At 36.9% G+C, this 27,576-nt stretch overlaps 1 protein-coding gene across 3 annotated transcripts in view; it reads left to right on the forward strand.

Annotated features, from left to right (window-relative positions):
- Window positions 1–2,344: 2,344 nt before the first annotated feature.
- rcbtb2 (regulator of chromosome condensation (RCC1) and BTB (POZ) domain containing protein 2) overlaps window positions 2,345–27,576 on the forward strand; it is a 51,722-nt gene continuing 26,490 nt past the window's right edge. For 2 of the 3 annotated variants that reach the window (XM_048159875.1, XM_048159877.1), the window contains exons 1-4: window positions 2,345–2,524; window positions 5,333–5,464; window positions 8,885–9,035; window positions 19,421–19,587. In XM_048159875.1, coding sequence (XP_048015832.1) covers window positions 5,339–5,464; window positions 8,885–9,035; window positions 19,421–19,587 — 444 coding nt within the window. In that variant the 5' untranslated portion in view covers window positions 2,345–2,524; window positions 5,333–5,338. Of the gene's footprint in view, window positions 2,525–5,332; window positions 5,600–8,884; window positions 9,036–19,420; window positions 19,588–27,576 lie in introns of those variants that run through there. The other variant, XM_048159876.1, reaches the window with a different exon arrangement.

The following is a 27,576-nucleotide window of genomic DNA, read 5'->3' on the forward strand; positions in this document are numbered from 1 at the left end:
AGTAAACCTCACTCCTCTGATCTCAAGAGATGCTCTAGCGACTGATGCTTGAGGTTGCAGTCTTTAGCCTCCTCGTTAGAGCGTCCGACTCCCACACCGGAGACCTGGGTTCGAGGCCCGTGCAGAGTGGGGCGAGTAGGACCTGGGTCAGGGGTTACATTGGTGCCGTGACCCGAATGGGAGTGAGGTTTAGGGGGTGAGTGTAATGGAGGCCAGCTAGTAGTTGCTGTGTGAGTAAACCTCACTCCTCTGATCTCAAGAGATGCTCTAGCGACTGACGCTTGAGGTTGCAGCCTTTAGCCTCCTCGTTAGAGCGTCCGACTCCCACACCGGAGACCCAGGGTTCGAGGCCCGCGCAGAGCGGGGCGAGTAGGACCTGGGTCAGGGGTTACATAAATACCAGAATAGATACACTGTTTTAAGAGAACTGTGATTTCCAATTCATAACAAAAGAAGGGGGATTGTAAATCCACCCCCTTCAACACAAACCTTAAAGTCCTGTTTAAAATAAAGTAAATAAAGCGGTAATTCACCCAAAAATGAAATTTCTGTAATTAATTACTCACCCTCATGTCGTTTCAAACCCTTAAGACCTTCGTTCACCTTCGGAACAAAAATTAAGACATTTTTTATGAAATACAAGTTTTTTTAAATATTTTTTTATCCCCCATAGAAAGCAACATAATTACCATCATTCAAGGTTCAAAAAAGTAGTAAAGACATTGTTAAATTAGTCCATGTGACTACAGTGGTTCAACCTTAATGTTATAAAGCAACAAAAATACTATTTGTGTGCAAAAACAAAACAAAAATAACAACTTTATTCAACAGAGCTGGCCAATACAGAGTCGGCATTCAGACGTAAACACGGAATCGCTGAACTGCGTTCACTGCGTCAACTGCGTTCGAGTCTGACAGGGTAGAGAAGAAATTGTTGAATGTGGGTGAGTACTTAAAGGGATAGTTCACCCAAAAATGAAAATTTGATGTTTATCTGCTTACCCCCAGCGCATCCAAGATGTAGGTGACTTTGTTTCTTCAGTAGAATACAAATGATGATTTTTAACTCCAACCGTTTCCGTCTGTCAGTCTTATAATGTGGGTCAATGGGAACTTCTTTTATAAGAGTAAATAAAACTTGCTTAGACAAATCCAAATTAAACCCTGCGGCTCGTGACGACACATTGATGTCCAACTGCGTTCAGCATTCGCTTAGTGAGGTCTGATCGCGCTCTGACAACGGCAGTGATGTCTCGCGCTTATACTTCAACGAGTGCTAGACATCACTGTCGTTGTCAGAGCGCAATCAGACCTCAATAAGCAAATGCTGAACGCAGTTGGACATAGTGGTGTATTAGAGGTAAAAAATTATATAAATACTGTTCGGTTTCTCGCACAAACCGATCGTTTCGTGTCTTAGGACATCAATGTGTCGTCACGAGCCGCAGGGTTTAATTTGGACTTGTCTATGCAAGTTTTATTTACTCTCATAGTAGAAGTTCCCATCCACTAGCATTATTTGACTGACAGACGACAACGGTTGGAGTTAAAAATTATCATTTGTGATCTACTGAAGAAACAAAGTCACCTACATCTTGGATGCGCTGGGGGTAAACAGATAAACATCAAATTTTCATTTTTGGGTGAACTATCCCTTTAATGACAGAAATTTCATTTTTGGGTGAACTAACCCTTTAAATAATTTTTCCCCAGAGAAAAGATACAATTCACAGATCATTGAGACCGGTCATGTGACAGATCATTGTCACAATTGGAGTATGTCATTTTATAGCCTTTTTGTGGCCAAGTATATATATATATATATATATATATATATATATATATATATAGAGAGAGAGAGAGAGAGAGAGAGAGAGAGAGGCAGGCTAGTATTTATTCCACAATGGTTTTATCAAATAATCAATGAGTCTTAATAGTCTATAGTTTACACTGTGTATATCATTAATATTTCACATTTAACCACAATTTATTATGGTTTTAGAATAGCACCAATACTCAGGGGTGTAAAATACTTACTTGATTACAATACTTAAAGGGATAGTTCACCCCGAAATTAAGATTCTGTCATTATCATAATACATAACATCATTAAAAAGTGGTAAATGTTAGAGTTGTACTTTTTATTATTATTAGGCTATTATTATTATTATTATTATTATTACTTTCACTTGTTTGCTTTTTGGCTAGATTGGACCTTTAAATGAGTAAAATTTTAACTCATTATCTACACTTTCATTTAAGTACATTTTTTTGACAACTTTTTACACTCCTGTCCATGCCATTTTACTGTAGTTGCCATGGTAATTTGTTTAATAAGGGAAGTTTGGCTCGCATCCAGATTACAATCCACCCATCTGACACACACTGCCAACAGAGAAGAAGACTGCAGACATCCACAGCTCTGTTTTCATCTCTCATAGCCATGCAAAACTGACCGCTTTTCCTCATCTACGTACCCCTTTGACACCGGGAATGAAGACTTTGGAGTTTATATTAACACAAGGTAAACATTTAGAGAGTTTTAACTTTAAAACCTCGCGGTGAGTTGGATTGACACTTCTTCATGACGCCAATCTGTCTATCCAGCCGGCTAACATCCGCTAGCAGCTTAACCCATTCAAACACCTCTAGATATGTTAGAACAACTGCTATTCAGCTGCAGACCATGTATTATAACATTTTAGCGTGAGGTGTATGCTAGATTTTGAACTGTTTTCATCTTTGTAAAAAGAGGAGTAATGAATATAAATGTTAGCTTGTTAGCTAACAGCTGAGTAACAACACGCGCGTTTATTTACATAAACATTTATTTATACATCCTAACCCTGACTAGATGTTTGATAAAAAGGAGTGTAGAAGTTGTTGTATGGGTACATTCTTTTTTATTTTTAGCAGTGCACTTTTTAATCTACGCCAGGTCATCTAACCTGCCTCAGAGCTAACTGTTACTTCAGTAAAATGTTCCATATATTAGTCAATGTTGCTTTATTATTTCATTTAAAATGCAGATTTAGTTCATATACATATGTCCTGGTATTTCCCTTACAATTAAGTGCTTTTGTGGGACCATGCTACTTTTTTCCAAGCACACCATTGAACTACCTTTCTGCATATTCATAAACACTGTAGTAAACACTTATTGATGGTACATCTATCTTTCAATGAAAATTACATTGTACTTTCCACTGTATCTGTAAAGCAGGACTTTTCAATCTTTTAGGTGGTCACAACCCAATTAATACCGTGAAAAATTAATATTATGTGTAAAATATTTAGTAATTGCGTTTTTTATTCACTGTAGTACTAAACTGTTAGATGTATGTTGTATTTTATTCATTTATTATAAATAATACATTTTAATCAAATGTATTCATTTATAATCTATTTAAATCAGATGTTATTTTAATTATTTATTTTAATCAATTTATTTTATTTACATTTTTATTTTATTTTAATTTAATCAAATTTATTTTGTTAGTTATATATTATATAAAATTAGATATATTATTTTTTACTTTTTTTTACACTGCTTTTTTCTAAAGCAGTGTAAAAATAATAATATACAGTACAGTCCAAAAGTTTGGAACCACTAAGATTTTTAATGTTTTTAAAAGAAGTTTCGTCTGCTCACCAAGGCTACATTTATTTAATTAAAAATACAGTAAAAAACAGTAATATTGTGAAATATTATTACAATTTAAAATAACTGTTTTCTATTTGAATATATTTCACAAAGTAATTTATTCCTGTGATGGCAAAGCTGAATTTTCAGCATCATTACTCCAGTCTTCAGTGTCACATGATCCTTCAGAAATCATTCTAATATGCTGATCTGCTGCTCAAGAAACATTTAATGTGTACAATTGTACAAAATATTTGTGTACAATATTTATTTTCAGGATTATTTGATGAATAGAAAGTTCAAAAGAACAGTGTTTATCTGAAATCTAATCTTTTGTAACATTATAAATGTCTTTACTGCCACTTTTGATTGATTTAATGCATCCTTGCTGAATAAAAGTATTCATTTCTTTAATTTCTTTAAAAAAAAAAAAAAAAAAAATTCTTACTGACCCCAAACTTTTGAACAGTAGTGTATAATGCTACAGAAGCTTTGTATTTCAGATAAATGCTGTTCTTTTGAACTTTCTATTTATCAAGGAATCCTGAAAAAAAAAGTACACAACTGTTTTCAACATTGAAAATAATCATAAATGTTTATTGAGCAGCAAATCAGCATATTAGAATGATTTCTGAAGGATCATGTGACACTGAAGACTGGAGTAACGATGCTGAAAATTCAGCTTTGCATCACAGGAATAAATTACTTTGTCAAATATATTTAAATAGTACAAAGTTATTTTAAATTGTAATAATATTTCACAATATTACTGTTTTTTACTGTATTTTTAATTAAATAAATGTAGCCTTGGTGAGCAGACGAAACTTCTTTTAAAAACATTAAAAATCTTAGTGGTTGCAAACTTTTGGACTGTAATGTATGTAATAAAATATTTAAGTATAATAAGTAATATATGGAAGGTGCACTGTGTCATAAACACAAATACTAAACACCATCCTGATAACACACGTCACTAAAATAATGCTATAAACATTAATTTAACAACTTATGATAACATAAAACTCTAATGTACATAAACTGTAATAAATAATTGTTGGTTTAACTTAAAAAAGTAAGTTACCTGGTTGCCTCAGAAAAAAGCAGAACTGTTCCACTGACCCCCCCAACACTGTGGCCCTCTGGTTTGAAAAACCTTGTCTTTAAGAATAGGGCTGGGCGATATATCGCATGCGATTCTCACGCGCATTTCGTCAGTAAAGCCGGTTCCCTGATTACCGCTAAATCGCCATCACCTGCTTTCAAATGAAGCGCCATTTAACAGACAGAGCCGTAGTTCACTGATAAGCCACGCAAATATCGCGTTCATTATCGAAGGCGATTCATCTGCGATATGAACGTGATATTGCGTGGCTTATCAGTGAACTACGGCTCTGTCTGTTAAATGGCGCTCCGTTTGAAAGCAGGTGATGGCGATTTAGCGGTAATCAGGGAACCGGCTTTACTGACGAAATGCGCGTGAGAATCGCATGCGATATATCGCCCAGCCCTATTAAAGAATACCATGATTTATGTGCTTAAAATAGTGATTTCATGTATTATAGATATCCAACATGTCAGGCTGTGTCTCAAAACAAGTGTTTCCCAAAAATATTGTCTAGTTAGGCAGCTAACTATGTGTTGAGATGCAGCTGATGCTTTCTTAACATGAGTGTATGTGTTATATTACAGAATAGTATGCTGGACGTGGGAAAGTGGCCAGTGTTCGCCCTCCTGCCCCCTGAGGAGCTGCGGCTCGTCCGTCAAGCCTGTGTGTTCGGCAGCGCTGCCAATGAGGCCATCTACGTTACCGTCAATGATGAGGTGCAGAAATGCTGAAAGCCTTTAATGGACAGATTAAGCATAAATGAGCAGAGATCCTCGCTGTTCATTAGGTTGGGTGGAGCTCGTGCTCTGTCGCTCTCACACACATCAGGACTCAACAATAAGGATGCTTCAGTAAGCTTCAAAATGACAAACCATCAGAAGTATTGTGAATTGTTTTACATAATTAGAGTACATTTATAACTATTATATTGCTAATTTTTTAAAAAAAAAAAAGTGTAATATTAATGAAAATATAAATTATCTAGCGTTAGCGTCAGTTCTGGCAGGTCAGGTCAGTCAAGCTTGCATCAGTTGACTCCCAGGTGACTTATGTCTACCTATAGGAATACGACGCCTATTACGGCATCTATATATAAGCTCCTCAGTATTATCAGCAGCTATTGCATTTCTCAGGAGCAAATTTCCCTCCTCCATCCCCAGCTCCTCCTCTCTTCAGTCAGGATTGGCCTTATTATTTCCCCTGAATCAGACTAATTCTCAAAATATGTGTACGTTAAATCATGACATTTAATGATATCTGCATGTTGGTCCTGTTCTGTTTACCCTAGGGGGTTTATTGCTGCTCTCCCTGCTATTATCCATGCTAGGCTGCATGGATGCGCAGGGAGTTCTTGCCCAGAACAGAACCATACCACCAATACAAACTCTATGCATTATCTATCATATTTGACGATAGTGTTCCTGACAGAATTAAGGATTTATATAGGCATACTGATTTTTTAAAAATTTTTTTTTAATGTACTGATTGGTATCTACACTAACATTCAAAAGTTTGGGTTAAAAAGAAAAAGGATGCATTAAATTGATCTAAAGTGAGTGAAAAGACATTTATAATGTTACAAAAATTTCATAATTTCAAATAAATGCTGTTCTTTTAAAGTTCTATTCATCAGAGAATCCTGAAAAAAAATTGTATCACAAAAAATATGAAGCAGCACAACTGTTTTTATCATTGATAATAATCAGAAATGTTTCTTGAGCTGCAAATCAGCATATTATGTGACACTGAAGACTGGAGTAATGATGCTGAAAATTCAGCTTTGATCACAGGAATAAATGACATTTTAACATATATTCAAATAGGAAACTTTTAAATTGTAATAATATTCACAATAATACTCTTCTTACTGTCTTTTTGGTCAAATATATGCAGCTATCGTGAGCATAAGATTTCTTTCAAAAACATAAAATTTTGAACATTAGTGTATAAATATTTATATATCCATATTGGACATATATCAGCCAATATTATATCATCTTTCGCTCAACTTTCATCTCTGTAAAAACGCTGGGACTGTAAATATAATCTTTAGCAGTTCTAAAAAAGTTCATCCATCTTTCTTATAATATTATAATGCCTAAATTCACTTAATTTTACTAATTTTATTTCTAGTGTTTTATTTACATTTTTAGACAGTATAGTATAGAATTGTATATGCCATAACATAAAAACAATTATCAACAGAATTTTAGTATTGGTGCAATACTCTGACACATAAAAAAGTTGGTTCATGAATGTGTGTCATGGTGACTAAAAATCTAATCTACAGCAGACAAAAATGTTTTGTTGAGCCCTGGCCTGCACACATATGCTGATAGGAAAGAGGCAGAGACAAAGCCAGAGTGATCTTGGGCTGGTGATAATCAGATAGAATAAGGCTATATTTAGTCCTGTAATACTAACACAAGCCTTGTTTGCTTCCTGAGAGGAGCTCTGGTGAATGTCGTGAGCCTGGACACTTCCTTTTTTAGTTCTGTTTTCCTTTTTTTGTTTTTATAAGTATTTGAGTAGAAACAAAAAAAGGAGAGCACTTAAGGTACCATTTACATTTACTTATTTTACCATTTAAAGAAAGGTCAACAAAGGGACTCCTGAGAAATTTTCTCTCATGTGTTTTCAACACAATATTGACATGACATGTGGCCAAGTATGGTGTCCCATACTCGAAATATGTGCTCTGCATTTCACACATTCAAGTGCATGCACCCATTAGTGAGTATTGAAGACGCACACACCAGGAGCAGTGGCAGCCATTTTTGCTGCGGTGCCCAGGGAGTGATTGGGGGTTAGGTGCCCAGGAATAGCAGGGATCAAATGCTAAAGTGACAACACAAAGTGCCTTTTAAGAATGCTGTGTAAACAGGATTGTAGTTATGTTAGAAGGAGCAGCCAGGTTGAGCATTGACAGGCTGACTGTCAATCATCCAATCCGGTCCATTACACATCTGCTATGTAAATATACACACACAAGGCTAGATTTACTAACGGCTTGCGTCCACGCAAAACCTCTTTTGGTGTTAAAACAACTAAAGTCTGGAAGACACAAAGTGAAAAACTAGTGATGAAAAGGCATGGATGCGGTTATTTTTGTGGCTGCCTTTTTTGGAGTTTCTCTTTCAGAAACAAGATTTAAGGGAGTAGAGTATTTAAAGAGGCCATGAACTGCATGTTTAAAAAAATGTTATGATGTTCTTTGAGGTCTTAATGTTAGTAAGAATTTTACATCAAAAACATCCTAATTTAGAAGTAATAGGCTATTTTCTATCCTGTTTTTGATCCTCTTTTTGAAACGCTCAGTTTTGATAGATGTGCTGCATTCAAGACTTTGATGTAAATGCCCACCACTATGACTGGGTAACTGTTTTGCATATTATAATAATATTCAACGGCCCCGCCATTACACAAATGATGATTTTTAACTCCAACCGTTGTGGTCTGTCAGTCGTATAATGGATGTCAATGGGAATTTCATCTATAAGAGTCAAAAAAACTTGCATAGACAAATCCAAATTAAACCCTGTGGCTCGTAACCCATTGATGTGGCTCGTGCGAGAAACCGAACAGTATTTATATCATTTTTTACCTCTAATACACATTGACTTCCTTGTCGTTTGGATAGGTCTAAGACACGGAAGTGAAACGATCGGTTTGTCAGAGCGCGAGACCTCAAACCGAACATAATAGTGTATTAGAGTATTTATATCGCACAAAACATCGTTTCGTGTTTAGGACATAGTGTGTCGTCACGAGCCACAGGGTTTAATTTGGATTTGTCTGTGCATGTTTTTTTGACTCTTATAGATGGAATTCCCAGTGACATGCATTATACGACTGACAGACCACAATGATTGGAGTTAAAAATCATCATTTGTGTTCTATTGAAGAAACAAAGTCACCTACATCTTGGATGGTAATCCTGGGGGCAAGCAGATAAACATCAAATTTTCATTTTTGGGTGAACTATCCCTTTAAGAGATTGCAGTTTCATGTTAATTTACCCTGTTTAGTATATCTGGCCTTGGCCCATGGTCCATAATGAAATATAAGTAAACTAAATATAAAACTGATGTGAGAACCATTAATACTTAAACTCATGTGTTTGTGTGTCCCCGCAGGTGTTTGCACTGGGAACAAACTGCAGTGGCTGTCTGGGGCTCGGGGACACGCAGAGCACCATTGAGCCCAGGCGGATCGACATTTTGTGTGGGAAGAAAATTGTCTCTTTAAGCTATGGCACAGGGCCACACGTGGTCATCGCCACTGCAGGTTGGACAAATATTTTCAATATGGAACAATGGCAATGATTTGGTATTTTGTTGTACCAAATAATTTTGGTTGCAGGATGGTGAAATTACAAATTGTACTGTGGTTAAAACTGAATTTTAATTTGATTAGGCTGAGGTGGCCTCATGACCTCCTGGAGCTTCTAAGCATGCAACATAATTAATATTCATAGTTTAATAAAAACAACATAAAAGTAGCCTAATATTCTAATAATAATAATCAGTAATAATCAGTAAGTTACTTTTAAAAGTAATGTATTACAATATTGCATTGAAAAGTAACTAATTGCATTACTTAGTTACTTTTTATGGAAAGTAATGTGTTATGTTACTTTTGCATTACTTTTTCTCACTGGGCTGTGCTTGCTTGTTTAATAACAATTAAGCCTCAGGCTAAAGGAAATGCAAATTTACGCCTGTACAATAGAGGGCACAGATCAAACAAACCTTTTAGCTGTTCTGCAGTTCTGGACTGCAGAAGAATAGGAAGCAGGAGAAGAAAGTTCAGTACTCTTACTTAACCCTCTGGGGTCTGAGGTTTTGACATGCCCTGACATTTGTGCTTTTTTCAGTTGTTCATAAACATATTAATGGAAAAGGTGTCATTACACTGTATTCAGCATGAACTAGACTACCATAATATGTGAGGAACATGTATGTACATGTTTGTATTTTTGAAGGAATAACGTTTATGCGTAGTTGTTGAAAAAACAAAAAACTTAAGTCACTGAAATAAGGCCACAAAATAAATACAAAATATGTGTTCACAAGACTTCTGGGTATTGGAGGTTGTAGACTAGAGGTTTTGCTTCAAAATTATGTAAAAATTATCCTGCGTACTCGTTCATATAAAACAATATATTGATTTACATTTTGTAAGACACTTTTTGTCAAGAAACACAGTATTCGTGGAGGCGTGAATCTTCATGAATAATGCTGTGATTCACACCTGAGAAGACAAAGACCCGCATAATGACCTGCATAATGACCCGCATAATGAGCCCTTTCAGTCAGGTAGGCTATGTGAAAAAACCCTCTGTGATCATGCTGAAAGCAGGAATACGTTAATATAATGTCCACTCTTGACAGAAAATGTGATTTTTGTGATCTCATGCATGCACGTATTATTGCACATCATGTGAAGAAAATTTTGTATAGGCCTATGTTAAATTACAGTACCAGTCAAAAGATTGGACGCATTACTATAGTAATGTTTTTTTAAATAAATCTCAAGTCTCTAACCAAATAATGGTTTTCTATTTTAATATACTTTAAAATATAATGTATTTCTGTGATGCAAATCGTCTGAACATTCGTACCTCTATGAGATTTTATATAGGCTATTATATTTGTTATATTATATAGCCTAAATGTTAATGTGCAGTTGACAAACTATACATCATTAAAAAGATCAAGCTTCACATTTTGACCTCTGTTTTACTCTTATAGTGACCATAATTTTTGAATAGCCTATGCGTCAGGAGTTGAATATGAATATGAAAATCGGAGTTGTTACCTTTGACAAAACAACATCCATCAGGGCTTTTAGCTTAAAAGCATGCACATTTGGAGAAATATTGATGGATTCTCATATGTTTATGTCAGTTTTCTAGACAGAGGAGTAATATTTATTCAGTATTTATTGTCATCACTATGAGCGCTGGATACTGTGTTTTCAATTCATACTTGCAGCCGGAGGGCGCTCTGTGCACATTTAGTCCACAAATGACACGTAATGAAGAACAGGCATACCATGTGACATTCCATGAACTTACAGAGGCTTCCATAGATCGCTAACCATGGCTATAACATGCAAATAGACACTTTTGAAGATAATAAATACACGATTGTGACGATGTATACATGTATTGCCCAAGCGGCAACCTCCCCCTTTCTCTCGTGAAGCCAATACGGAAGTAACTTAAACTGCGATTCATCGACTGCCCGCTAGGGACAGGCTCCAAAAGAGAGCAGAATCTCATAGAGTCCCATGTTAAGTTTATAGCAGAAAAAAAAACATGTTTACAAGTTGGTTCAAATTGTGGTTTTGGTCTATACTGCTATTTTTGCCCTTCATGACAACTCTGAGGGGGGTGAATTTTTTTATAACTTATCCGTTTAAATTATATTAAGCCTTAAAGTTCTGCATAATTAAGGGCGTGGTCACTTGAGTGACAGGTGGATTGGCACTGCTCTCTGTGAGCCGTCATGTTACCTCAGCTGCCGCTGAATTTGGCATCTCAGCCGTTTTTGTGCTTTTTTTCTCGATTATTTTATACAATTATAAAATATGGCTTGCTGCATAATATTCGAGACTGATGTGTGTCTGTGTAGATGTGCATGCATGCGGAAGAGACACAGAACACACGTTGTTGGATCGTGGCATTGGCTGAAAGTTTTGGTTGTGAGATTTACTACAATGACAATGGCGGGAGGATATCAAAATCCGACAGCACTGCTTGGATATTATAACTAAAACTGCTGCACTATTTTGAAAAAAATATACTTTGGACACGGCTCATTTGTTTGTTAGATACGATCGTATACAGTTTTACAACAAACGCTGCTCAGATTGCATCCTTTCTTGAAGAACGATGACAGAGAGCAGATCATTCAGAAGAAATGTGAATGTTTTTTTGTTTTGCAATGGACACTCATATTTTATCCAAGTGCCACAGATTGGATTCATCTCGCGATCTCTATTTCATTATAAAGGTATGAAGTCCCATTTGATTTTCCATGTTGTTATTTGCACACCCAACACTACTGGTGTTGGAGCATCTATATCTTAAAGAAACACCGTAGATTGACAGTAAACTTTTAGAACGTTCTGATGATAAAACTTATCTTCATTAATATTTTAGATAGTATCTAGATAGATAGATAGCTCCTTTGCTTGCTAACATGGTCACGTCGAGCTAGGCGGGCGTGGTTTCAGCAACCAGTCATATCAGCTCAAACCACCTCCCCGCCTCTTTGCCCATTTTCAGTTATCCGGGAGTGACGTGAGGTGACGCGCAGCTAAGATGGCCGCGGCCTCATTTTCGCTTCAAAACTGCTGTTCAGAACTCTATGGGTGACGTCACGGACGCTACGTCCATATTTTTTTACAGTCTATGGTATTGCCTCAGAATTTGCGTCTGAATAGCGCTCGCTCTGTGGGCGTGGCCGAATTAGTGGATAATGAGCTGACTCATGGACGTCTGACATATCTCTCTTTTCATTCAGATTACATAAACAGAGAATATTTGTTTTTGATTTGACTTAAACGATTTAAAACCTGACATTTCAATGTTTCTTTAGACATAAGTCTAATTTTTGTGTGATTAGTATTCACTAAGTTACAGTTAATTTTCTGAGAACTATCAGATTGGACTTCGTTCAGAGGGAGATGACAGATCATGCATCATTTTGGTTTTCTTTATTTTGCAAAAAACGCAACATTTAGTTTTTAAAATATTTCATAGATTAAAATGGAGTATAACTCTTAATTGTATGTGCAAAATTGACAGAGTATTTTGAGTCACTTTCATACTGATAAGAAAAAAAGCAAGGTGGTATTGCCGGCGCGACCACTGGCTCAAGGGGGTTAAAGGCCCACTTAAGTGCCTTGAAATGTGCAACATTATTCAATATTTTGACAGAATTTCAACTGAAATTGCAGAAAGACAGAGTGGGACATATTGAGCAGGGCTTAGCCTAAGCCAGGATTAGGCCTTAGTTTAATTGGGGCATTTAAGTAACTTTTATAAACGTGCCTTAAAAAAATATTACTGATGTGCATCTTGAGACAAAACAATGGCACTGACATATTTTGAGATATCTCAGAGCAAGTTTCTTTCAGTTGAAACAGTTCAAACATGCATTTTAATTTAGGACTAGCTTAAGCCTTGTTTGTGAAACCAGGGGATAATCTTTGTTGTTTATAATGGGGACAGATTTGCTTTTTTAATGCTGCTAAAAGGGCACAATTGCAATATCAAGGGATATAATCAACAATTATTATTTTATTTTAACTGTGCAGCCCATTAAACAGTGATCATATATTATCATTTGTAAGCTGGAGTGTTACGTGCTTAAAGATGTTAACTGGAATGAACACAACATTTAGGTGAGATGCAGCTGTTGCAGTGTGAGGGAGAACAAACCAGACAACAAGGGATGCAGAAATAACCCGATGTTTATTGACACGGGAGAATTTAGACAATACAAGAAAAACATGAACTCAATAAAAGTAAGAAAAAACGGGGATGTCTCCAAACAAAGGAAATAATTGTAACGAAGTAGCGGTTCGTACAGTTATTAATCAATTTATGGATGAAATATGAATATAATAATTCATAAGGTTATGAATAAATTATGATTCATGTATCGACCCAACGGGGAATTAAACATATATTGTGAATCAATTACAACGAATTATAATCAATTACATATATGATTAGTTCTGGTTTAATAATTACTTAGAGAAACTACCAGCTTGTCCAGCAAACCGTTAATTCTCATAGAATATTATGAACGGAGTTATTCTCTGGCCAATGAGAATAAATTCCTATTATAGCATCAAAGCCTAAAACGATCGAAAAACGTTAAAGTGACTTGGTCTTCAGTTGAAAGAACAACAGAACAATCGAGCATGAATTAAGTGTTTAATATATGCAGCTACGACTAGAGATTATACGTCTAAAATATATACAGAAGTATACACATATATATACACGAGTGAAAATGAAGAAAAGACATGGAAAGAAAAGATCAAAGTGCAAATTACACAAAACCTTTTTGGGAGAGAGCCAGCACAGAAATCAGTTTAGACCAATTCAGATAAATCATAATACTTGCTTATGGTTCAAGTCCGTGTGTAGAAAGATGAGGGTTTCTCCGGCGGGGTTTTCAAAAAGGTTTAAGCTTAAGTAACTTAGCGAAGAGAGAAATTAAGGAACAGCTGCGCGCGTGGTTGGGAAGCGTGGTATTTAACTCATTTAAACACTAGGAAACATGCATAGGCTCTAAAATATATCATATATATATTCCAGCATAGAGTTCACATATACAGTTAAAAATGTATGATTGTGTGTTTCTGTATGTGTCTGTGTGTGTGTTTTGTGTGTCCCTGTGTGTGTGGGGTGTTGGAATGTGGATCTGGCACCTTTTGAAGTCACCAAAGTGAGGAAGTTGCACTTTCTGTTTATCCTCGCAGGTCCACAAAAGTGTCAAGTGGGCTCATCTTTGGCAGACCTGTTCAGAGCCGCGATGAGGTTTTACAACCCAGTCCAGCATGCTAAAAGCGTTCTGAACATTCCAAAGTTTATTGATTATCCTGATACGTGTGCATACGCTACATAATCATAATAATCAAAACCCATTAACTAGCGCCCACGCCCCTAAACTAACTACCAAAAATAAAATGTAGAAACAAAACCGAAAACTTCGGTGTATGCGACGCCTTAACTAAACTCTACTACATAAATAAACAAAATACAATGGAGGCGAACACCCACACACTAACTAATCATAAATTACTAGCTACCAATTTGAGCCGTCACACACTATACAGAATTAACAATTGTCAGTGAGGTTAAGATTAACACTGAGTAGGGCTGTACATAAAGGGATCATTATTTGCCAATCAAGACTGAATCAAGTGGTTAACAGATAATGACTTCACAATGCGCACATACAATTAACATGTGAAACTTGTATCACGCTCTAACTCCATCAGGTTAACTATTACACGAGTGCATCAAACAACTCACAGAAGTGCCATCTTGATAAACTACAGACTAAATGAACAGTTCCAAGACACGTTAGCTAGCTAGCTGGCTGTCTCTGGCTCGACAAAGGTGAGTGAGGTCCGAAGCCCGACGTCAGAACGTCATGACGTCACAAGGATGATTGATGGTTTTCCCGTCCAATAAGACCAACATAAATAACTCGACAGATAGGTAACAAAAGAGAGGGAGGAAAAAACAAAAAACAAAATACAAAACATGCGTGGAACGTAACATGGAGTCTTGTTCCTTGATATTTATACTAGCTTGTCAAGATAGTAAATGTATATAAACATACCTTGGGAAAGTGGGTGTGGATCTGATTTTGGAAATGATTATAAGCAAAACAAAAAAACATGGTGAGCTGGTGAGCATCAAGAGGGATGTATAGAAGTGTAATGGCTTACATCATAGTTTCATTATTATTCATTTTTTAAATAATGATTAGTGTTTATTCAATCCCCACAAAGGGAATTTGGCCTTTGTGCTTCATCATGTTTATACTCCTATGGAACTGGAACTTCATGTTCATCACCCTGGTGTGCTAAAAAATGTAAATATGAATGGGAATGTACTTCAGAGATATTTAACTCTTAAAATTCTAGGGGTGCCAATAACTGTGGCCAATGTGTTTTGGAGAAAAACATTTATTTCATAATATGATTTTCCCCCCACTTTCAATTATTTTCCTTCAAAGAAAGGTTAGATTTTTTGCTAATTTTATGAATTAAAGGGTTAGTTCACCCAAAAATGAAAATTAGCCCATGATTTACTCACCCTCAAGCCATCCTAGATGTATATGACATTCTTCTTTCAGACAAATATAATCGTAGTTATATTAAACATTGTCCTATGTCATAAACTGTCCCACTCTCTCGTGAATGCGCGTAGTTAGCGGAAGCTAGAGATTACAGTTTACAAAATTTGAAATATGGATATTTTTCTTACACAAATGCATTGCTTCACTTCAGAAGGCCTTTATTAACCCCCCGGAGCCGTGTGGACTTCTTTTATAATGGATGAGTGCATTTTTTTCTGTTTTTAGAATTTGGGGCACCATCCATTCCCATTATAAAACATGGATTACCCTGGACAATGTTTAATATAACTACGATTATATATATATATTATGTCTGAAAGAAGAATGTCATATACATCTAGGATGGCTTGAGGGTGAGTAAATCATGGGTTAATTTTCATTTTTGGGTGAACTATCCCTTTAAAGATCAAAAGGATAAACAATGCAGATTTATTTTTACAGTCATCTTTGATCATATTTATCAAGAGTGCCAATAATTCTGACCACAACTGTTAATAATCATAACCATTTTACAGAAATAGATTAGTGTCAAACAGCCTAAGACGGTCTACAAAAACTAAATGTGAAGAAATAAAAAGATTAAATGATGAACTTGATGATAAACAGAAAATCTTCCAGAGCGTTTAACCCCTGAAACCATAAAAACTATAAATTAATTTTGTATTATTTATACAAAAAAAATATTTTTTCATATTTGTAGAAATAGAAAAATATCAAAGTGCAAAGTAGTGTGTGAGTGTTTAACTTAGTTTTGTACTAAAAATGTCTGTGAACAAGTACAAACCTGATTCCCAAAAAGTTGGGACTCTAATACAAATTGTGAATAAAAACAGAATGCAATGATGTGGAAGTTTCAAATTTCAGTATTTTATTCAGAATACAACATAGATGACATATCAAATGTTCAAACTGAGAAAATGTATAATTTTAAAGGAAAAATAAGTTGATTTTACATTTCAAGGCATCAACACATCTCAAAAAACTTGGGACAAGGCCATGTTTACCACTGTGTGGCATCCCCTCTTCTTTTTATAACAGTCTGCAAAGGTCTGGGGACTGAAGAGACAAGTTGCTCAAGTTTAGGAATAGGAATGTTGTCCCATTTTTGTCTAATACAGGCTTCTTGTTGCTCAACTGTCTTAGGTCTTCTTTGTTGCATCTTCCTCTTTATGATGCGGCAAATTTTCTATGGGTGAAAGATCTGGGGCCCTATTTTAACGATCTAAATGCAAAGTGTAAAGCGCACGGCGCAGGTGCACTCAGGGCGTGTCCAAATCCACTTTTGCTATTTTAACGACGGAAAAACGGTCCGTGCGCTGGGGCGCATTTTTGAAATGGGTTGTCCCTATTCTCTTAATGAGTAATGGGCGTAACGTTCAATAAACCAATCAGAGTGTCATCTCCCATTCCCTGTAAGAGCGAGATGCGCTCGCGCCATGGCGGATTGCTATTTACATGGCGGAATTTGTTGGCAGAAAAGCTGAACGCTTTTCAAGCGAAGAAACCGATATGCTCGTGCGCGAAGTTAAAGTCAGTTAATATATATGTGTGTGTATTGGCACGATTGTTCAATTAATTAGCCAATTTCGTTCATCATTATAAGTAGTAATAGGCTGAATTGAAAATAGGTAGCCTAATGCTAATACACGCAATGACTATTCATCATTACATTTTTATATTTATGTAGCCTACACAATAATATTCTTTTACACTGTAATCCTTTTGTTTTTAATATTTGGCATGTTTGTGTGATGCGCATCCCTGTGTGTAATAAGCAAAGTCAGCGCGCACTGTGGACGCGCCCAGAGGCGCAGTTTCTACCAACGCGCAATAACAAAAAATATTGCGCCATTGACTTTAGACTTTAGACCAGGTTTGAGTTGGTCTATGGCGCAGTCTATTTTCAGCTCCTTAAAATAGCAATGCGCCGGCAATGCGCCTGAACACACCTCTTTTTTAGATCAGCACGCCCATGGGCGCACTAACTGGCGCAAATCCATTTACTAATTTAAGGACGTGGCGCTGAACGGGAAAACGTGAACGGCGCCGGGCGCAAACTAGCAAACACACTTGCGCTGCGCCTTGCGTCGCATTGCGCCGGGTGTATTATAGTGCCCCTGGACTGCAGGCTGGCCATTTCAGTACCTGGATCCTTCTTCTACGCAGCCATGATGTTGTAATTGATGCAGTATGTGGTCTGGCATTGTCATGTTGGAAAATAGAAGGTCTTCCCTGAAAGAGGCGACGTCTGGATGGGAGCATATGTTGTTCTAGAACTTGGATATACCTTTCAGCATTGATGGTGCCTTTCCAGATGTGGAAGCTGCCCATGTCAAACGCACTCATGCAACCCCATACCATCAGAGATGCAGGCTTCTGAACTGAGCACTGATAAAAACTTGGGTTGTCCTTGTCCTCTTTAGTCCGGATGACAAGGCGTCCCAGTTTTACAAAAAGAACTTCAAATTTTGATTCGTCTGACCACAAAACAGTTTTCCACTTTGCCACAGTCCATTTTAAATGAGCCTTGGCCCAGAGAAAACGCCTGCGCTTCTGGATCATGTTTAGATATGGCTTCTTTTTTGACCTATAGAGTTTTAGCCGGCAACGTCGAATGGCACAGTGGATTGTGTTCACCGACAATGCTTTCTGGAAGTATTCCTGAGCCCATGTTGTGATTTCCATTACAGTAGCATTCCTGTATGTGATTCAGTGTCGTCTAAGGGCCCAAAGATCACGATCATCCAGTATGGTTTTCCGGCCTTGACCCTTACGCACAGAGATTGTTCCAGATTCTCTGAATCTTTGGATGATATTATGCACTGTAGATGATGATAACTTTTTTTTTTCTGAGAAACTCCTTTCTGATATTGCTCCACTAGTTTTCGCCGCAGCATTGGGGGAATTGGTGATCCTCTGCCCATCTTGCCAAATAACCTAATAAGTTGCAAATTGGTCCTCCAGCTGTTCCTTATATGTACATTTAACTTTTCCAGCCTCTTATTGCTACCTAACTTTTTTGGAATGTGTAGCTCTCATGAAATCCAAAATGAGCCAATATTTGGCATGACATTTCAAAATGTCTCACTTTTCAACATTTGATATGTTATATATATTCTATTGTGAATAAAATATAAGTTTATGAGATTTGTAAATTATTGCATTCCTTTTTTATTCACAATTTGTACAGTGTCCCAACTTTTTTGGAATCGGGTTTGTAAATAAAGCTTGCAAATGGATAGATTTAAAATACTGTCTGTGGCTGATTTCTGTCTGCTCAGTGCTCTGCACAACAGGCCTTTTTTTCTGTTCATTATAGGTCATGGAAATTTTTTTTTTCAGTCAGTGAAAGTCAGGGAGTTTGACATTTGACTTAGAGGGAAGGCTTAGGGGAACCCTTTAATCTTTATGCCGTCTAATTTTGCTGTATTTGTTGGTGACTTAATGTGAGAAATATTCTACACGTCGCAACGTGGAGTTTTGGAAAACAGAATGTTTTTATATCTGATCAAAATCAAATTTCCAATGAGGTAAAAGTTGAGTCACAACAGATGTTTTCAGATGGTCAGCATTAGGCCCGAGTCATTAATTAAATCATGTGCGACATCTGTTGAAGTTCAATTGTATTTACTCGACAAAAGCCAATATTTGTCTTTATGTGGCCTTGTTTAGTAGATTCTAGATCTGTTTTTCCGGTAAGTGTCTCCTTGTTTCCTTGTAAAGGACTTGAGCCAGTGATTCATCCTCATGTCTGTATCTTGTCCTTTGTGTCTGTAGATGGAGAAGTTTTTGCCTGGGGTCACAATGGCTACAGTCAGCTGGGTAATGGCACCACCAACCATGGCCTGACTCCTGCCCTGGTTTCCACCAACCTCATCAGCAAGAGGGTGACAGAGGTGGCCTGTGGCTCTCACCACACCATAGCCCTCACAACAGAGGGAGAGGTAAGAAAGAGATATGCTGTATTCTGGTTATGATTTATCAAACAAACATGAGGAAATAGATCTTAAGACAGATTAGAGTGGGACTTGTAAAAACAAACACATGTTGACCAAAGTGCTTTACACAATAGTAAATATGCACGCCAGAGTATGGAGGCTTGTTTCCACCACGGAATAAAACATAAAATTGGTAATTGCAACTTTTTCATCTCACAACTCTGACTTTTTTTCTTGAGTTTATATCTCACAATTCAGACTTTTATTTTGGAATTCTGAGAAATAAAGTCAGAATTTGTGAGATAAAAAAATCACATTTGAATTACGTGGCGAAAAACAAGCTTCCATATTAGAGAACTTTTTTCCAGAGAGTAGTTTGAGTTTGTACAAGAGATGTCAAAAAGTACAAGTAAATAAATAAAATGTGTAGATACAAACAAAATATGCTGTTTGGGGGTATGCTGAATAGGCATTTATATCATACCTAGAATATCTAGTGCCATTTTTATTACAACAGCTTTACTATTAGTACTAACAGTACTGGTGTATTATTATCATTATACTGAATATTCCTTTATACGACAATTTTAGTCCTTTAACCCTATGGGGTCTGATGGTTTTTGGGGCCCTGGAAAAGTTTTGACATGCCCTGACATTTGTGCTTTTTTCAGTTGCTTATAAACATATTAATGGCAAAAGTGTCATTACACTGTTTTCAGCACAACTACCATAATATTTGACCAACATGTATGTCAGTCAGTAAGTCAGTCAAATTTATTTATATAGCGCTTTTACAATTGGTAATTGTTTCAAAGCAGCTTTACATATTTACATAGAAGCACAGAAAAAAGGGAAGTGGTTAAAAATAAGCTGTACAAACAAGCGTGGTAATATGTAACATATACAAGATGGTGCTACATTAAGCCAATGTCGGCTGACTCCCAGGGGTGGAAAAAACCCCCTAGGAGAAAAACCCAGCGTGCTAACACTGGGAAAAAAGTCCTAGGAGGGAAAAAACCCTTGGAAGATATATATAATATATGTAAATGGATATGGAGATCAAAATCTGAATTATACATTTTTATTATAGAGATTAAAAATAGATTATATATAAATATATGTAAGCGGATACGGGGATTAAAAATCTGAATTATAGATGCAGCCAGAACTGGATCTGTAGGCCCATTGTCTCCTGGGCTACGTTGTAGTCAGGTCCAGACACAGGTTCTCCATCTGATCTGGATACGGCCTGGATCCAGCACCCGGCAAACCTCAGGATAAGCAGAGAGACAGATATTAGCGTAGATGCCATTCTTATTCTGATGTACAGGTATATCTAGTGTTATAGGAAATGTTCTCGGTTCCGGCCGACCTAATTATTGCAGCGTAACAATCCTTTAACGGATTTGAAAAATGTTAATGTATTGATAATGTGTTATGTGTATGCAAGAGCAAAGAGATGTGTTTTTAGTCTAGATTTAAACTGACAGAGTGTGTCTGCTTCCCGAACAATGCTAGGAAGATTGTTCCAGAGTTTAGGTGCTAAATAGGAAAAGGATCTGCCGCCTTCAGTTGATTTTGATATTCTGGGTATTATCAACTGGTCTGAATTCTGAGATCGCAATAAACGTGAAGGACTATAATGCATTAAGAGCTCACTTAGGTACTGGGGAGCTAAACCATTTAGAGCTTTATAAGTAAGTAGCAAGATTTTAAAATCTATACGATGTTTAATAGGGAGCCAATGTAATGTTGACAGAACTGGACTAATATGGTCATACTTTCTGGTTCTAGTAAGAACTCTAGCTGCCGCATTTTGGACCAACTGTAGTCTGTTTAAAAGCCGAGCAGAACAACCACCCAGTAGAGCGTTACAATAATCTAGTCTTGAGGTCATGAATGCATGAACCAACTGTTCCGCATTTGTCATTGAGAGCATATGTCGTAATTTAGATATATTTTTTAGATGGAAGAAGGCGGTTTTACAGATACTAGAAACATGACTTTCAAATGAAAGATTGGTATCGAAGAGCACACCCAGGTTCCTAACTGAGGACGAAGGTTTAATGGAGCACCCGTCAAGTGTTAGGGAGTATTCAAGGTTTTTTCGTGAGGAAGTTTTTGGTCCAAAGATTAGGATATCAGTTTTTTCTGAATTTAATAATAAGAAATTTCTTGTCATCCAGTTTTTAATGTCAGCTATGCATTCTGTTAGTTTTGTGAATTTGTAGGTTTCGTCAGGGCGCGAGGAAATATAGAGCTGAGTATCATCAGCGTAGCAGTGAAAACTAACACCATGCTTCCTAATTATCTCTCCTAAGGGCAGCATGTACAGAGTGAAAAGCAACGGTCCTAGTACTGAGCCTTGTGGTACTCCATATTGAACTTGTGATCGATACGACATCTCTTCATTAACTACTACAGACTGATAACGGTCAGATAAGTACGATTTGAACCATGCCAAAGCAATTCCACTAATGCCAATATAGTTTTCAAGTCTTTTTAAAAGAATGTTGTGATCGATAGTGTCAAAAGCAGCACTGAGATCTAATAACACTAATAGAGAAATACAGCCACGATCGGATGATAAGAGTAGATCGTTTGTAACTCTAACGAGAGCAGTCTCAGTACTATGGTATGGTCTAAATCCTGACTGGAAATCCTCACAGATTCCATTTCTTTCTAAAAAGGAGCACAGTTGTGTTGAAACTGCCTTTTCTAGTATCTTTGACAGAAAAGGTAGATTCGAGATTGGCCTGTAATTTACTAAATCTCTCGGATCTAGTTGAGGTTTTTTAATAAGAGGTTTAATAATAGCCTGCTTAAAGGTTTTTGGCACGTATCCTAGTGTTAAGGATGAATTAATTATATCAAGAAGTGGACCTACGACCTCTGGAAGCATTTCTTTCAGTAGTTTAGTCGGCATTGGGTCTAACATACATGTCGTTGATTTTGATGATTTGATAAGTTTAGATAATTCTTCCTCTCCTATAGCGGCGAATGATTCTAGTTTTACCTCAGGGACACTACAGTGCACTGTCTGAAGCGAAACTGTGGACGGTTGCATGTTTTTAATTTTCTCTCTAATATTATCAATCTTGCAAGTAAAGAAGTTCATAAAGTCATTACTGCTGTGCTCTATGGAAACGTCAGCAGTTGAATCTCTGTTTCTAGTTAATTTAGCCACTGTGTCAAATAAATACCTAGGATTATGTTTGTTTTCTATTAAGAGATTTGAAAAATAAGTAGATCTAGCATTTCTTATAGCCGTTCTGTACTCAATCATTTTTTCTTTCCACGAAAGGCGAAAAACTTCTAGTTTTGTTTTCTTCCAACTACGTTCAGTTTTTCTAACAGCTCGTTTTAGAGCCCGAGTGTGCTCATCATACCACGGCGTTGGATTAGTTTCCTTAATCTTCTTTAGACGTAAAGGAGCGACTGCATCTAATGTGCTGGAAAAGAGAGAGCCAATAGTTTCTGTTGCAGCATCGAGTTCTTCTAAGTTGTCAGGTATACTAAGGCGATGAAACTGCTCGGGGAGATTATTTATAAAGCAATCTTTAGTGGTAGATGTGATGGTTCTACAATATTTATGGCTGGGTGGTGGTTTTGTAGCCTTGGCTAATTGTATTATACACGAGACTAAATAATGATCTGATATATCATCGCTCTGCTGTAGAATTTCAACAGCATCAATATCAATTCCATGCGACAGTATTAGATCTAAGGTATGATTACGACAATGAGTGGGTCCTGACACGTGTTGTCTAACTCCAATAGAGTTTAAAATGTCTGCAAATGCCAATCCAAATGCGTCTTTATTATTATCTACATGGATATTAAAATCACCAACAACAAGGACTTTATCCGCAGCCAGTACTAACTCTGATAGAAAATCAGCAAATTCTTTGATAAAGTCAGTATGGTGTCCTGGTGGCCTGTATACAGTAGCCAGCACAAATGTCAACTTACATAATGTTACATAAAGCACCATCACTTCAAAGGAGTTATATTTGAAATTCTTTTGAATGATTCTGAATATATTACTATAAATTACAGCAACACCTCCCCCTTTGCCTTTCTGTCGAGGATTGTGTCGATAATCATAACCTTGAGGACTAGATTCATTTAAAGTAATGTAATCGTCTGGTTTTAGCCAGGTTTCTGTCAAACACAGCAAGTCTAGTTTATTGTCTGTGATAATTTCATTTACAATAAGTGCTTTTGAAGAAATAGATCTAATATTCAGTAACCCAAGCTTTATCATTTGTTTATCTGATTTATCTGTGATTTTCATTTTTTGAACATCAATTAAATTTTTACCCTTAAAAGGTTTCGGAAGTTTTTTGTATTTACTAGTTCAAGGTACAGACACAGTCTCTATGTGATAATATCTAGGTGAAAGAGTTTCTATGTGCTGTGAATTATTTGAGTTCTGTGACGTGAGGCGGCTAGCAGACGGTCGGTTTAGCCAGTTTGTCTGCGTCCTGATCTGGGCCCTGGTTTGTCATGTTTCAGCTCTAAGACTATTTGCCAAATTTCTAGAGAGAAGAGCAGCACCATCCCGGGAGGGATGAATACCATCTCTTTTCAACAGATCAGGTCTGCCCCAAAAGCTTTTCCAATTGTCTATGAAACCTATATTATTCTGCGGACACCACTTAGACAGCCAGCCATTGAGTGATGATAACCTGCTAACTATCTCATCACTCCGACGAACAGGAAGAGGGCCAGAACAAATTACTTCTGCTGACATTGAATTTGCGAGTTCACACACCTCTTTAATGTTAATTTTAGTGATCTCCGACTGGCGAAGTCGAACATCATTTGTGCCGACGTGGATAATGATTTTAGAATATTTACGTTTAGCATTAGCCAGCACTTTTAAATTTGCTTTGATGTCAGGTGCTCTGGCCCCCGGCAAACATGTGACTATGGTGGCTGGTGTCTCTATTTTCACGTTCCGTGTAATAGAATCGCCAATAACTAGGGCACTTTCAACAGGATTCTCAGTGGGTGCGTCACTGAGTGGGGAGAACCTGTTTGATGTTTTAATCGGAACGGAAGAGTGGTGTTTGTTCTTGCCATTATGCCGCCTCACAGTCACCCAGTTAGCCTGCTGCATGGCTTCTACAACCGGAACCGAATGTGCAGTGTTTACTAGGCTAGTCGCATCCAAAGCAGTATCTAAGGCCCTTTCATTCTCACTACCCTCAATTAAAGTTTGGATGCGTGTCTCTAATTCTGAGATTCTCTCTGTCAGCCTGACAATATCCCTGCATTTATCACATGTGTAAGGCTCACTGCTGACAGAAAGAGTTGCATTTAATACACATGATAATCGTCGGACATGACTGACCGTGTGTTTGATGAACGCCGTCCGAAAAACTGCAACGCACACGGGACTCGCTGGCTGGATGTCTCGGTCGCTTGCCGGTGCCTGGGGCAAGGGTGATGTGCGGGACGCTGTACCTCGCGGTGGATCGATGAATGCCGGGCAGCAACGTCTCCACAGCTTCCCGATCTGGCGAGGACAGATCAGAATAACATACATCTGATAAATCCGCCATTAAATCGACAAGAAAGGTTGGTTTAGAGGAAAAAAGAAAGTAGACGGTAGCTAGCAGGCTATGGCTAACACTAGGTGATTACGTTGGTGGATTGCTAGTAATAAATCGTTCCGTTTAGTAATACTATGCAATAGGTTAAGTAATCTAGTGAAAAATAAGAAAGTTATATTATGTGAATAGGAATAAAGAGAAGGATTTAGGATAAACTCCACGAAGCTCCGAGCGTAGGTCAGACAGCAGGCAGGCAGCAGCGTTGAACCGGAAGTTCGCTCAAAGAGTCGAAGGTACATGTTTGTATTTTGTGAGAGAATAATGTTTATGCATGGTTATTGAAAAAACAAAAAAATTAGGTCACTGAAATAAGGCCACAAAACACAATTATAATTATGTCCACAAGATGTCTGAGTACTGAATGTTGAAGCCTAGAATGTTTGCTTTAAAATGTGTGAAAATCATCCTGCCTACTCATTCACATTAAAAATATATTGATTTAAATTTTGTAAGACACTTTTTGTTTAGCAAGACAGTATGCGTGGAGGCATTCCCGCAGGTTTCGCGGTCACACCGAAAGTGCGCGCTCCACTGATCTATATTAGTGAAGCGAACAGGCCACGCTCAGTCTCAAACAGAGATAGAAGTCAAACAGACTCACAAGTACCAAAATAAGCGCCTTAAAAAATAAAACTTTGCATTGAAGAAAAGTAGATTTTTGTTTGTATATGTTGTCAATTATAGTTCTTAGAAAGAAAATCGGAATCGGCAAAAATCGGTATCGGTCGATCTCACTAACAAAAAATCGGAAATTGGAATCGGCCAAGAAAATTGCAATCGGTGCATCTCTAAAGACAATGACCCGCATAATGAGCTGCATAATGAGCCTTTCAGTCCGGTGTGAGAGGGGAGATTACAAGAAAGAGCATGAGGACAAAATAGTTTTTTTTTGTAGTTTATTTAGAATGGAGTTAATAATATAAATAAGAGTCAAAGGCACACTTTGAGTACACCGTTATACCTGGAAATAAATCTTGTTCAAAGATATGTGAACATCACTTACCTGGCATTTCCAAGTTTTTTTGTGTTTCCATGCACGGGAGAAAAAAACTTTCCTGCTTCCAGTCAATGATCTCACTATCATATTCATGCAGAATGTCCAATGTGTGCCAATATCTGGTCACTATGATTCTCAAATCTGTGAGATAAAAGAAAAAACCCTCTGTGAGCATGCTGATAACAGGATCATAGCAAGGATCATGTGTTAACGTTAATATAATGTCCACTCATAATAGAAAACATGATTTTTGTGATTTCATGCGTGCACGTATTATTGCACATTATGTGAAGGAAATTTTGTATAGGCTTATTAAATTTTAAAATATATACAGTACCGGTAAAAAGATTGGGCACATTACTATTTTAATATTTTTAAAAAGAAGTTTCATGCTCATCAAGCTCAATTTATTTGATCAAAAATACAGGAAAAAACAGCAATATTGTGAAATATTATTACAATTTAAAATAATGGTTTTCTGTTTTAATATACTTTAAAATATAATTTACTTCTGTGATGCAAAGCTGAATTTTCATCATTCATTCTGAGCAAAAGCTTCATTGATGTGGCGCTAGGCTATTTCACAGTAAACACATTCATAATTTGTCCAAAACGGGTAAAACATTTCTTGTCTGAACATTCATATTACCTCTATGACATTTTATGTGTCGTATTTGTTTTATTATAGCCTATAAATGTTAATGTGCAGTTTAATACATTGATAACACAATTTATTTCAATATTTATTACGTGTTTCAGTCGATTTCGCTCATCTCAGTATAGCAATATAGTTTGGGAAAAGCCAATATGGCATGTTTACTAATGTAATGTGTAATAGCTTAAACAAAACTGCATGTCTGCCCCATTCATTCACACAGAGACACACAGAACATGCAGGATTCATATTTAAAGTCTTTTTGCAGTTTAATATTCACAGACACTATATCGCGATTAGAATAAAGAACTTAAATATAAAATCATTCACAATCATCGGCTTGATAAAGTCGATCATCGAAATGAAACTGAAAGTCGCACTCTTCCTCTGAGGTAAATTCTTCCAGAATTAGTCCTTAGTGTGCCTCTAAACAATGTACATGAATCTGAGTAAGCTTGATGCATTTTTTCGAATTGATGTGGGTAAAAACACTGCCCTTTTTGTGTTTTTGTGCTGTGTGTTGTCTCTCATCATTTCAAACCTCCTTTCAAGTTCCTTAACTGTAATGTCTACAGTTTTGCCAATGAGGTGGTTTAGTTCTTGACTGAAACCTGGGAGATTAAAGCCTTTTAGTGTTATTTTTTGAAAGGAAATGCCCGTGTAGGCAGATGAGGCCGCTTTCTTCAGGGGGTCGCACACCGGACGCGAAGCTCGGCGCCGCG

The sequence above is a fragment of the Megalobrama amblycephala genome, linkage group LG16, assembly GCF_018812025.1.
Source record: "Megalobrama amblycephala isolate DHTTF-2021 linkage group LG16, ASM1881202v1, whole genome shotgun sequence".
Lineage (NCBI taxonomy): Eukaryota > Metazoa > Chordata > Actinopteri > Cypriniformes > Xenocyprididae > Megalobrama > Megalobrama amblycephala.